This window comes from Arachis hypogaea, chromosome 2, assembly GCF_003086295.3.
Source record: "Arachis hypogaea cultivar Tifrunner chromosome 2, arahy.Tifrunner.gnm2.J5K5, whole genome shotgun sequence".
NCBI classification, from domain to species: domain Eukaryota; kingdom Viridiplantae; phylum Streptophyta; class Magnoliopsida; order Fabales; family Fabaceae; genus Arachis; species Arachis hypogaea.
In genome coordinates this window covers 96562390-96576227 of record NC_092037.1, presented here as the reverse complement: position 1 = coordinate 96576227, position 13838 = coordinate 96562390, and the positions used below count along the sequence as shown (strand labels likewise).

Below are 13838 nucleotides of genomic sequence, written 5' to 3'. Positions count from 1 at the left end.
ATATCTTATTATTATTATGTTAATATATAAAATAATTCTAAATTAGTATGAAATTTTGTAGGAATGATTTATAAAATATAAATACTAAAAAACAATATAAAAATAAAAAATTATTTAATAATATAAACAAGATAATGTCAATAAATACCTTATGGACATAAGTTTATTAATTTTTTCAAGTTCGAGATAGAGAGATGCGTGCAGTATAAGCCAAATCTAGATTTGCTATTTTTTTTGTTCACCAAAAATTGAACTCTTGTGTTTTCGGACATAGAGTTTTAATATTATATTATGAAATTATTCATCCAAAAATTTAAGTTAATAAGAGAAGGTAGTACTAATAGTTATATCTTTAAAACGCTTTATATAATTGAAAGTGGTATGTCATAGATATGTGTTTTAAACGTGTTTTCATTTAGTAATTTAATTTTAGAATTTTATAAAAAAAATCAAAAAAATCGTAAAACTAATAAAATTATATTTTTAGTTTATTTTTTTCTTACAAAATTTTTTAAATAATTGTGGCTTGTTTCCACTTTATATTACTTGTCGACCAAAATAATATCCATCTATCTTGTTAAGTCTGATATCTTTCTATTTTTATAATTATTGTATTTTTCGGACCACAACGCACAAGCTGGATAAATATCATGTATCGAGGAGCGTGCCGTAGATAAAACCATATCATATGAGTGTTAATAATTTTTTGTCCTCACTATTCTCCCTACAAATTATATTATATAGTTTTTTATATATATATATATTAGTTACTCATCACTATAACGTATAATAGACATGATGGTCAGTAACATTTAAGACATATTACTAAATTACGATGAGAAAATTAATAACTCTTAGTGATACATATTATACAAAAATATTGCTAAAATATTTTAAAATATATTTGTAAAGAATAAGTGTTGATTTGGTTTCTAAAGTTTAGGATTAAAATTAAATTCGTCACTAATATTATTTTTTTATTCATTCTAAACGTTTTATTTAGTATTAAAATCGTTCTTTTTAATAAAATTTTTAATTTTATTATTAAATTATTCTTACTTTAATAAAAAAATTATAAAAAAATGTAAAAGGAGAGAGAAAGAAAAAAGAAAAAAGGACGCAAAAAGGGAAGGAAAAGAAAAAGAAAAAAAATGAAGAAAGAGAAGGAAAGAAAAAAGGAGAGGATGACGAAATTTAGAGTTGTCATCGCTGTTACTAATTTGTAATATTTTTATTAAAATACATCTTATATCTTATTTTATTTACAATATAAACAAATTATGTGTAGTATTATTTTATTTACAGTATTAATTCGCAATCTTTCTTCAACAATACCATCAAATGTATTCATCATCTTCCTAAAATGTTTGGTCATTCTAGCACGTGCACCTTATGGATCAAATATCCTCAAACTTGGAAAGAAATCCACAACATTAGGCGGCTTTGCAGCTTCTTCAGCAATACACTAATTATTTCCTTGAATTCTGAGACTTCGAGCCACCAAAATTAACTAAATTCATGGAAAACAAAGTATTTGGTATAGAATTAAGAAGTAAAAATTTATTGTCTTAGAATCTCTTTGTGCCTGGATTAGACACAACATCAGTTACTATAGAATGGTCAATTGCAGAATTACCACGCAACCCAAAAAAATTGCAAAAAGGGTTGGATTTCTCCTTAAACTCTCTTTATTAAGTAATTAAGAAGTGTTATTTTTTTTGTTAATTAAATAAATCTTAGCTATCTATTTATTATATTTTAAATCAATTGTTTAGATTCAAGATTTAAAATTTAAAATTTAAAATTTTAGATTTAGTATTTATAACTTAAGATTTAGAGTGTTTTATTTATTTTTTTTAACTTTAATAGCAAGTTAATTTTGAAAAAATATTGCACTTCTTATTTTCTTTGGAAGGCATTAACATTCACCCTCACTCTTGTTTTATTTCAAAATTCTAAACAAGTATATAATTAAATTTAACATGATACACATAAACTCATTTACAAATTTATATCCCATTTGACCCACGAAAATTTGGTGTATAAAAATTATGCATAAAATAGAGTTCATCTATGAAAATTTTCACTCTTTTATAGGCTTTTTACCATGCAATTCTTTTAGGTATTCAAAACATTTTTTTCAATTTGTTAATAGTTTTGATATATCATTGTATTTTACAAATTGATTGTGTTAGGATCTCTTTGTGGCTGGATTAGACACAACTTCAGTTACCATAGAATGGTCAATGGCAAAATTACTATGCAACCTAGAAAAATTGCAACTGAAAGAAGAGCTTGAACATGACCTTGGCAAGGATGAACCACAAATTGAAGAATCACATATCTCAAATCTTCCTTTCCTAGGAGCTGTGGTGAAGGAAACTTTTCGATTTCATACATACACCAATCTCATTACTAGTGCCACACAAGTCACAAGAGGATGTTGAACTATGTGGCTTCAATGTGCCTAAAAATGCACAAGTAGTTTGGATTAATGTATGGGCTATGGGGAGAGATTCAAATATTTGGACAAAACCCTAATGAATTTATGCTTGAAATATTCTTGGAGAGTAAGATTGACTTTGAGTTAATTCCTTTTGGGGCCGGAAGAAGAATCTGTCCTATGGGACTATAGGACTATACTACATAGTGTTGGGCACTCTTGTTCATGGCTATGATTGGAAGTTAGTTAATGGGCAAAAGGCAAAAGACCTAGATATGTCTGAAAATTTTGGGCTTACCTTGCATAAAGCCCAATCTCTCCAAGCTATTCCCATAAAAAATTAAAAACATAGCATTGAAGGTGATATATATGCCTGGTCCGAAAAAAATAAAGTGATATATATATATATATGCATTCAAGGTGGTCATCATCATGTATGCTTTGCAACAAGTGCATCTGTGTCACTTGATTAGACTAAGTGGTGGATGTCTGGATGAAACCCTTAAATATTGTATGTATGAGTGTAGTGTGGATGCATTTATAATGTGTAGGATTGAGGACTTTTCAATCTATTTGACAAAAAAAAATGTGATATATATCATTTATCCAAAAAAAAAAGAAGGTAATATATATCTTAACAACATAAAAAGATTATATATATGCTGCAGAGGCTTTAGCTTAGTAATAAATTTTGGAACCTTAACCCCGATTAACCACCAAAAAAAAAAAAAAAAAATTTGGAACCTTAAGCTAAGTAGTGAATATAAACCCTTAAAATGTTGCATGTGAGTTATTTATAAGTTTGCGATGTTATAATGCCAAAAAAATTAAGAGTTGTTCAATCTATTTAACCCAAAAAAAGGATGATATATATTAATATTCTGTAAAAAAAAAGTGATATTAATAGATGAACTTGTCCTTACCAAAAAATAAAAAAATATGGAGTCATCTTTAATAGTATATTATTTTTTAAAAAATTCTGTATTTTTTTATTTTTCTAAAGTGAATTGGTATTCACTTAATATATAAAATGTGTGGCAAATTTTCACTTGTTTGCTGTCCAGGTCAAGATATATATATCTTTTCTGTTAGATAAATTAAAGTGCATGGCTAATTTGTAATCCATTTGTGCTTCATTTACTATAATATACATAATTTTTAAGTATATAAAATAAAATAAGTACATAAATTAGTAACAACTTTTTCTAAGTTCTCATATTAACTGTTGTATATTAGCTGTACCATTGTATCTTTATTAGATGACTTAATTAGAGGTGTAGTGTTTAATGATTCTTTATTAGATAACTTTTTCAAACTTTTTCTTTTCTTTTTTTAAAATTTATTTCTTCACTCTCTGAACTTACACATGGAAAAGTTACCTTTAACTACTACCAATTAATCTTGAAAAATTGATTTAATGTAAGAATGTACAATAACAAATCAACCGTCATGCCTTATATATGTATATTATAAAAAATGACTTTCATCAACTACATGCTACATGCTATATCAAAAAATTATCTCGTTAAACGGTTAAAATACATATATAAATTTAGAAATACAACTGTTGGTAAACATAATATTCTTTGCTTCTTTTAAACTGAGTTCAATACTCTACTATAAAGGCATACTTCTATTCTTAATTATATCAAATAATTGCAGGCCGAAGTTATTATTTTAAATTTCATCCCATTGTCTCTCTTTCCCCCTTTAATTTGGTATTTGATCACAGAATATAGTCAGATGAGTTACTTTCACAACCCTGGAACAGCTGTAGAATATCTATGATATGGTTCCTGTATACTTTTTTCTCAAACGCTCAAATAACCTAATATTTGCAAAAGCCCCATATACAAACCAGTTGATTCATGTGTAAGAATTAATACATGATTGACATTTTTCCTGGGATTTTATGTTTTTACTTATTTGTCGTATGTGTTAAAAGATCCTTGTAAAAATCAGTGACCTCTGTGGACTTGATCAAACTATGCAGCTTTCTGTGCTTCTAGTTTTTTTCATACTGATAACATTGTCGTGATTTGAGTACTTATATAGGGTTTTGTTCTTGTTCTCTTTTTTTTTTTTCCCTTTCTTTTCCCTATCAATATAAATGATTGTTAACTATGGTTTTGGCATAAGTGCAGAAACTTCAGAAGCAGCACAACTGTATTCCAGATGAACACTATGATCAGACACTGCTTGCAGTAAGATACTAAGATTCTTCCATCACTATTTAGCTTTGCTATTTGTGGTTAAGGTTTTCTACTTTTTCCCCCCATTAAAGTGAAATACATGATTTGCACTGATATTCTTTCTTCTTCCCTGTGTTTTCTTTGTAGATGCATGGTCTTGAAGGTCAACTTGAACGTAGAACGTTGACCTATACCCTGTGGAACCAGTCTACAACAAAGATGGAGAATAAAGGCTGGCATCCTATTACTTTCAGCTATGCAAATGCTAGCCCTCAAAGGATAAAAGGAAATGAAGGTTATCTTCTGATACCTTATACCTGTGCATAGATTTAGCTGCATAATTGGTGGATAATGAGAACTACTTGTGCAGAGATTTTATTCCTTTTTGTCAATAGTTCTATCAATTATCATAGTCTGCAAAATTATGCTCAATTACTGACCTACTTTCACATATACTTGGTACCTCAAATGGGATTGGTATACACAGAATAGCATACACCACACAAGGATTTTGAAGACCCTAGTAACAACATATTCCTAGGTAGCTGTGGCTGAATCAGTTAATTTGGATGTAACAATCTAATAGGACCATATTTTATTTGTGTTTAGCTAATTACATATCTATCACGTGTAGTACAGTTATCAGTTACATAAAGTGATAATTACAGTATAAAGAGAAGCATTTTTCTTTTTATATTTTCGGTATTGGAGAAACGTTATTCTCAAAAGCTCATGTCAGTTCCACAGTGAGTGATGGGGGTGACAGTGTATTAGTAGTTCATAATTCTATCTTTGAAGCAGAAATCAATTGAATAAAAAGTCATTGATTCAAGAGAAAGTTGAATAGGTGAACAATAATTACGTATCTACTTAGTGTAATAGGTGAACAATAATTACGTATCTACTTAGTGTGATTAATAACAGCTATATTTGCATGTGTGTTTAACTATGATCATGGTGTGTATCACATTGCATAAGTGACTTTGTATGGCATTATTATCTGATAGCTGCAGCTTTTTCTACAAGTAGTAGTAATAGAGGGAGAAGAACTGACCTAAAATGGAGTTATTCAATCCTGCATAAGAAAACAAACACTTAAGCAACCACCATTCATGCATAACTGCATAAGAAACAACATTTGAAAGGCATAAAAACAAGAGGTAAGTACCATCAGGGAGAGAAAGAAGAGGTTCAAAAGAGCAATCACAGTGGCAAGGGGGGCAAGAAGAGACAGCAGAGAGGGACTCGTTGAGATGCCAATAGAGTGGTCTGCCGCCAATGTAACCAATGAGACAGAATCCAACTGTCGACATCAACACCATGAATGCTCTCCGCTGCTCCTGTTCATCCTTTCTTTCTCTTTCATTTGTTCATTTTAGACAATGTTAGTATTATATACACAATGAACGTTCCTCCATTTTGATCATTTGCTTCCTCAAAATTTTGAGTGTAAACACTATTTCTTGAAATTGGGGGTGTGAGTTGTGATCTGTGAAAAATGTAGTTATGGCCCCATGTATGTCAATGAAACTCCAGCCAGGAATTTTCCTCAATCCAAGAGATCTCATATGATTCCATACCTCACCCACTTCTTCCCACTTATTTATCCAAGCATAGCAATGTGCAAGTTGTACATAATGCCCTGCATTCATAGGCCTCAGCATGAGAATGTCATTGGCAATTGCATCACCAAGTTCCTTATTACCATGTGCTCGACATGCATCAAGGATTATGCCTAAAACATCTAGATGAGGCTCTAAGAATACTTTTCGGTACAGGTTATACGCCTCCTCGACCCTTCCTGCTCGACTGAGGAGATCAACCACACAAGCATGGTGTTCAAGATTGGGTGCAATTCCAAAATCTCTACTCATCGATTTGTATATGCTCAATCCTTGGTCTACAAGTCTATTATGACTACAACAAGATAGAACCGACAAGAAAATCACATGATTTGGTTTAATACTAGTTTTCAGGAACTCTGAGTATAATCTAAATGCAGTTTCTCCTTTGCCATGATAGCCGTACCCTGCAATTATCGCACTCCATGACACCAAGTCCTGATATGGCATCCGGTTGAAACACCTTTGGGCGGCATCCAAATCGCCACATTTCCAGTACATGTCTACCAAAGAAGTGTCCACTAAGATGCACGACTGAAGGATGTTTCTTACAACATAGCTGTGTATCCATCTTCCCAAGTGAAGTTGTCCAGTTGATGCGCAGCCTTGGAGGAGGGAGACAATTGTTATTGAATCAGGATTTTGATGATCACTCCTCATTTCATTGAAAAGCAACAATGCCTTACATACATAGCCATTTTGTGCATATCCACTAACTATTGCATTCCAAGAAACCAAATCCCTTTTGCTCATCCTATCAAATATAATTGAACTCTGGTCCAAGTGACCACACTTTGCATACATGGTAACAAGAGAGTTTTGAGCGGCACTATCCAATGACAATTCTTGCCTCATTATGTAACCATGAACGGATGCCCCCAAATGAATAGACCCAAGTTGACCACATGCTGTAATTACACTGGCCATAGTAGCACTAGATGTCTTCACTCCGAGATTCAACATTTGGCGGAACACACACAGTGCCTTATTAGCAGAATCATTCTGCACAAGGCCTGATATCATGGCTGTCCACAAAACTACATCCCTATCCAAACTCCTCTCAAACATTCTGAAAGCAGTGTCAACGTTCCCACCTTTCAAGTATGCCACAATCAGTGATGTTTCAATATGTGCATCCAAGTGAAAACCACCTCTCAAAATCTGGCCATGAACTAGCATTCCTAATTTCAACTCCCCCCTTGATGCGACCACAGATAGCACTGACCCAAAAGTCTGCCGATCAGGCGCTAACCCTTCCACCCTCATTGTCTTAAAAAGCAGCAGAACCTCAGTCAGATCCCCAATCTGCACATAGGCTGATATCAACGAATTCCAAGAAACTAAATCTCTTTGCTCCATGTAATCAAACAACTTCCTAGAATCCTCTATGCTTCCACATTTCCCATACACATTCAATAGAGAATTTGACAAGGTCATATCAACCATAAACCCATGCAAAACCGCACAGCCATGCAAACACTGCACTTGAGCAATTTCTGAAATTCCAGATAGCAAGCTTAGCAATGTAACACTAGTGGGCTGAATTTCTTGGCAACACATCTCACCAAATAAGGAAAAAGCCTCAAGAACACGACCACCATGGGAATAGCAGCCAATAATGGTAGTCCAAGGGACAACGTTTCTCTGAGGCATAAAGTCGAACACTTTGCGAGCAACATCAGGGAACCCGAATTTGACATAGAAAGTGATCAAAGAAGAAGCTATGTAAGAATCAAGGGAGAATCCAAGAAGAACGATGCGTTGGTGGAGGAGGAGGCCAAGGGAAAAGAGGTTGAGGGATGAACATGCTTTGAGGAGGGCGGGGAAGGTGAAGGGATCAGAAGGAACTTGGGAATGGAGCATAGAGGCATAGGTGAGGAGGATTTGGTGGTCGTAACCTTGGGAGGAAAGGTAGTTGATGTGGCCATTGAATGAGTGGGTGTCGGTGGCTGAAGAAGGTGGTGGTGGTGATGGTGGTAACAGTATCAGCCACCGGATTTTGACTGTTCTATAGGCAGTGAACTTCAGCAGCAACGAGTAGGGAATCTTTGGTTTGAATGCGTACATCAGTATAACCCATTACAGATCATTGCTGCATGTGCTCTCACTATATGAATTGTCTCACAAATGAGTTATTTGAGGAGGGCAAAATGAGTATCAGAAAAGATATTTGAAAAAAAAAATTACATGAACCAACTTATAATCTACACATCAAATCGACGTTTGCATTTGTTTCCAAAAAAAAGAGAAAACACATCAGTCCTCAACTAATTAAAATTACAAAAATGTCCCTCATTTTCTACAAAGCAAGACATTTAAGTCCCTCCGATGGACCTATTTGTCCTTATATATTTTGGACGGAGAAACTTAAATGTCTCGCATTTTAGAAGGTGAAGGACATTTTTATATTTTTAATTAGTCAAAGACTTATGTAGTCTTTAAATTAAAAAGTCATGGACTTATTTGTCTTTTCTTCTAAAAAAGAATAATTCTAACTTTATAACATTCTTTTTAACAAAATAATTTTATTGATTACTTGAGCAAGCAAAAACTTTATCAATGTAAATTAGTTCGACCAAGATTGCGAGAACCGAACCGGTCGAGTAACTGGTTCAATAATTCAACCAAGATCGAACCGTAGTTGAACTAGTTTGATTAAATATATAATAAAATTATTAAAAATTTAATAGACAATTTCAAATATTCAAATTTATTTATTTTTAAGCTAATAAAATTAAATTTTTACAATTTCACATAATAATTTGTTCATATTTTATCATTACAAATTCATAAAATAAAAAATTTCTAATTAACTCCTAAGTTCTAATCTAGTAATCAGCAACAATACTCATCACATCAGCAACAAAAATTTAGAACGAAAAATTTCAACAATAACTTCTAATAATTAAGTAATGAGCAACAATGAAAAACATAAACTTACATAAAAGCTCAAACGATCGGCAACAAAGAATTCAGAATCACAACAAATTTTAACAAAGACTTCTAACCAAGTATTCAACAACAAAAATTCAAAAACAGAAAATTCATCATCCAAAGCCAGAGAATCCAAAAACCATAGTTGTCAGAATCGAATCGGTGATCGAACCGATCAGATTAATAGGTCATTGGTTCAACTGGTAGATCACTGGTTGAATCGGTTGACTCGTTCCCACGTAAATAAAAAAATAAAAAATAGTCAACAGAATCTAAATAAACATGGACAAACAATAACAGTATAAGCACAATTGACTATGAATAGTTCTTGAACCAAATGTTTAATATTAAGAACAATCAGAAACACACATTCACTTGAATATCCAACTATCTACTAACAACAGGTTTCTTACCAGCTTCTTGGACCACCAACTTAAAAATTCGTGAACAACAAAATTGCATAAAAGGAACATAAAAAGGAAAAAAACAAATCAACATCTACCTCCTTTCCAAGTTGACAAAGAGAATCATTTGTCATTTTGTCATTGATGAATAACTGGGTTGTTTGGCCTGAAAAGTCCCAAATTTGCATCTGCACAATCAACACCAGCGAATTATACATAACCAAGGTAACATGGAAGTCCATGCACAAAATCAATAAGCAGATTTCAATCATCAAAAAAACAAAAAAAAAAATCAATTCACAGCTTATCCAACCACTGCATATTTCAATCAAGCAAGGTATAAATCAACATTATGCATATCTCTAGAAAACAGCATCAATCAATAATCAACATTCCCACAAAGCCACAAAACAGCAACTATATAAAACAAATAAACTCTAAACAACATCAATTAACCCTAAACTCATGAAAAATCAGAATCAGAATCGGTTTTATCTTTGTTTTCTTCAACTAAAACTACGTTTTCTTTTGTGATACCCTCACAAAATCAGATATGGTTGTACATTTTGCAGGAGAAGCACATTCACAAAATCAATATCGAATAATAATTATAAAAAACCTCACCTCAGGGACGAAAGCTGAGGAAGATCGGCGTGGAGATCTGAGCCGAGAGTGAGAGAGAGATTGAAGCTGTCGCAGATCTCAGGGTGTTGTGTTTCGCGGTTTTTGACGGCTTCGCTCAAACCACAAAGAAGGAAAGGAGTGAAACAGGGAAGGCGAGGTGACGCAGTGAAGGCGCAGGAGCTGCCGGACGCAATGAAGGCGCAGGGACGACGCGATGCGAACGGAGACGACAGACGCGGACAGAGGCACAGACGACTGGACAGCAGTGAAGGCGCAGGACGAACCGGCGACCATGCGGTGAGAGGGAAAAGGTGGAGGCGCCGCGTTCTCCCCTTTCGCCCGTTTCAGACTGTACAGAGTGAGAGTGTGAGAGTGGATTGGGGAAGCAGGGAGGGAGAACGTTAGCAGGGATTAGGTTTTTTTTTTTTTTTTTTGAAAAATGGAACCGGTTTTTACCGGTTCTTTCTCTTATCCGGTCTTATGCTTTACCTGAACCAATCTCATGACCGGTTCACTTCTTTTTTGGTCTGACCAGCCAGGTCGATTCGGTTTTTACAACTAGCCAAAATCAGAAAAATAAGAGTAAATCCCATAGTGGTCCTCGAGATTGACGCTGTGCACCAAAATCGTTCCTAAGATTCCAGTTGTACTAATTACGTCCCTGAGATTGGAAAAATTGCACCATAGTAGTCTCTGACCTGTTTTTCGTTAATGACGCGGTGACATGGCTTGATGACGTGGACTTTTGGTGACACGTGTTATCTCATGGTTTGGCCACGTGTCACCTCATGGTAACGTGTTGGTCAACAACACATGGCATGCTGACATGGATGAGTATGCCACGTGTCAGATTATGCCATGTATCGCAATGTTATTTGTCCACGTGTCATCCACGGTGTCATCATTACATATGCACCAAATTGGTCCCTTACTTTACATCAAATGACTCATTTTAGTCCCCGAAATTGAATGCCCTGCACCAAATTAGTCCCTTCATCAGTTTTTTCTCATTTTTTTATAAATTTAAAATTTTCATTATATATTTGAATACACTAATTTTAATTTTATCTTTTCACAATTTATTTAAATACAACTATTTTTATAAAATATTTTTAAAATATTAGTTTTAATTATACAATTTTTTTCTACAATATTTTATTAAAAGAATTATGTGACATATTGATATTGATTTAATAAATAGTGTAAGTTAAGAGTATAATAATATTCTTTAATACAATTTTTTTAATATTTAACACTTTAATAAATATTTTAGGAATATTTGATAAGGCACTTAATAACTAATATAAATTCATTATTCCATCCATTTTAAGAATGTCCGATTTTCCATATAATTAACTTTTCACTAAATTAATAAGATAGATTTATACTATCGATTATAATAATTCATTTTATTTATAACTTAGTTAGGTGGCTTTTTCATATATTACACTATTAATTAATATAAGTACTTATTTTAACCATGACTTGAACAGTATTAAAACATCACAAATAAACACAAGAAGCAATAATAAAGTTTTGGTTTTAGTTAACATGTACTCTAATGTACAAGTTAACATTATTAATTAAAAAATTTATTATAAAATATGTATAATAAAAATATAATTAAAATTAGTGTATTAAAAATATTGAGAATTTTAAATTTATAAAAAAATGAGAAAAAACTGATGAAGGAACTAATTTGGTGCACGATATTCAATTTCAAGGACTAAAATGAGTCATTTGATGCAAAGTAAAGGACCAATTTAGTGTACATGTAACGATGACAAAGTGGATAATACGTGGACAAATAGCATTGCGGTACGTGGTATAATTTGACATGTGACAAAATAGCAATGTGACATGTGGCATACTCATCCATGTCAGCATGCCACGTGTCGTTGACCGACACGTCATCATGAGGTGACACGTGACCAAACCATGAGGTGACATGTGTCACCAAGCCACGTCAGCGCATCGTTAACAGAAAACGGGTCAGGGACTACTATGGTGCAATTTTTTCAATCTCAGAGACGTAATTGGTGCAATTAGAATCTCAGAGACGATTTTGGTGCACGGCGTCAATCTTGGAGACCACTATGGGGATTTACTCAAAAAATTAAGCAAAAGAATCTAAACCCAACATTCAAATCACATAAGTAACAACCCAACTTATAACACAATCCCAACTCAGAATCTTAGAAATTGAAACCGGAGGAGCACTGACTTACTAGAGACACAGCGAGAGAGGAACTGTAGAAGAGGATTAGTTTGAAACAGCGAGGCTCCGAGAAAAAATTTCACAACGAGGCTCTAAGAAGAGATTCAAGGAGATAGCGAACGCGCTTGAAGAGGATCAAGCAACCATTTGCGACCGACAAAAAATAGAGCCAACGAGCAACCGTTTGCAACGGCGATGCCAAAAGCTCCGAGTAGACCCTCGAGCGAAGCAGAGGAGAAGAGAACGAGGAAAAGAGGGCCAAGTAAACCTTCTAGAGGTGACAACCGAGCAGCAGTGCAGAAGTGATGATGAGGAGAGACGTTCGCCGTGTTTTTTTTTTTAATTAAAACGACATCGTTTAGAAGGTTTAAGGCTAAATTGGAAATCCATAAAAAAATCAATTGATTCTACTAGTTTACTGGTTTATTATCGATTCGATCGATTTTTTTATTAATTTTTGTTAGACGATCTTTTATATCAACCAACCCGGCCATAGATTCGGTTCTCGATTAACTCATTCGAACTGGCTAGTCCGATTCGATTTTTAGATTTTTGAGTTCGATAGTTAACACATATAAGCTGGTTCAGTCAGACACAAAAAAATATGCTACTTCGGTAGTCTCCTTTCTGTGGGTACCAACCCGATCCGTTGCAAATGGGGTCGAGTGCGGAGCGGGTTCTTGTACGAATCGGATAGAATACTTTGAGTTATGGTTATCGATTGATTATTTAATATTTTTTATATAAAGAATTTAATTTTGATACATTGTCAGTGTAAAATAATTTTACACATGAATTCAATTATGCAATATTACAGAATCTACCAAATAAAATATCATATACATGATGAATTTTGAAAATAAGATATAAAACCTGATCAATGAAAGTAATTTGTAAAATTAGGATCCAATTCATTTCAAATATTTACCAAAGCCTAGACAAAATAATGGAAATTTTTTTTTAATATTGGAGTGGTAATGGTGTTTTTTTAAAATGTGAATTGTTGGGATGTTATTCTTAAATGTGAAATCGTTTAATTAGAAAAGTAAAAATCGGACCATCCGATTTATTAGAGGTACAGAAATCGAACCATCCGATTTTTAGAGGTACACAAATCAGACCGTTCGATTTGTGTTAAAAAAATTAAAAAATTCGAGATACAGAAATTGGACTCCCAATTTGTGTACTTTCTATAATCTTAAAAAACACAAAAAATTACAATATTAAAATATATCACTACTTTTACTTTCATAACAAAAAAAATAGTCCAAAAAAATGATGTACAAATAGTGGAATTTGAACTTGTTATCTCTTGCGTTGGCTAGTGAAATATCAAACCCCCTCCCCTCTCCCGGCGGCGAGAAAGAGGTGATGGAAAAAAAAACAACACAAATTCTATTT

At 33.2% G+C, this 13838-nt stretch overlaps 1 protein-coding gene and 1 long non-coding RNA gene across 3 annotated transcripts; one reads left to right on the top strand and one right to left on the bottom strand.

Annotated features, from left to right (window-relative positions):
* Positions 1–3694: 3694 nt before the first annotated feature.
* Positions 3695–5279, top strand: LOC140180407 (uncharacterized). The gene is made up of 3 exons (XR_011874631.1): positions 3695–4315; positions 4588–4647; positions 4783–5279. It is a non-coding gene; the product is annotated as an uncharacterized lncRNA (long non-coding RNA).
* Positions 5280–5443: 164 nt separating this feature from the next.
* Positions 5444–10661, bottom strand: LOC112754148 (pentatricopeptide repeat-containing protein At4g04370). Of its 2 annotated transcripts, XM_025801732.3 has the most exons (4): positions 10220–10631; positions 9694–9783; positions 5804–8364; positions 5444–5710 (listed from the first exon to the last, which is right to left on the bottom strand). In XM_025801732.3, exon 3 carries the CDS (start codon positions 8322–8324, stop codon positions 6027–6029), a length of 2298 nt encoding a protein of 765 aa, XP_025657517.1. In that variant the 5' UTR covers positions 8325–8364; positions 9694–9783; positions 10220–10631; the 3' UTR covers positions 5444–5710; positions 5804–6026. The 2 variants fall into 2 exon arrangements, with proteins under 2 accessions (XP_025657517.1, XP_072077526.1); XM_072221425.1 differs by having other exon boundaries at positions 5804–9783; positions 10220–10661.
* Positions 10662–13838: the final 3177 nt, after the last annotated feature.

Coding starts and splice junctions, on each gene's coding strand:
- LOC112754148 (XM_072221425.1), bottom strand. CDS start 8,324: ATGTACGCATTCAAACCAAAGATTCCCTACTCGTTGCTGCTGAAGTTC.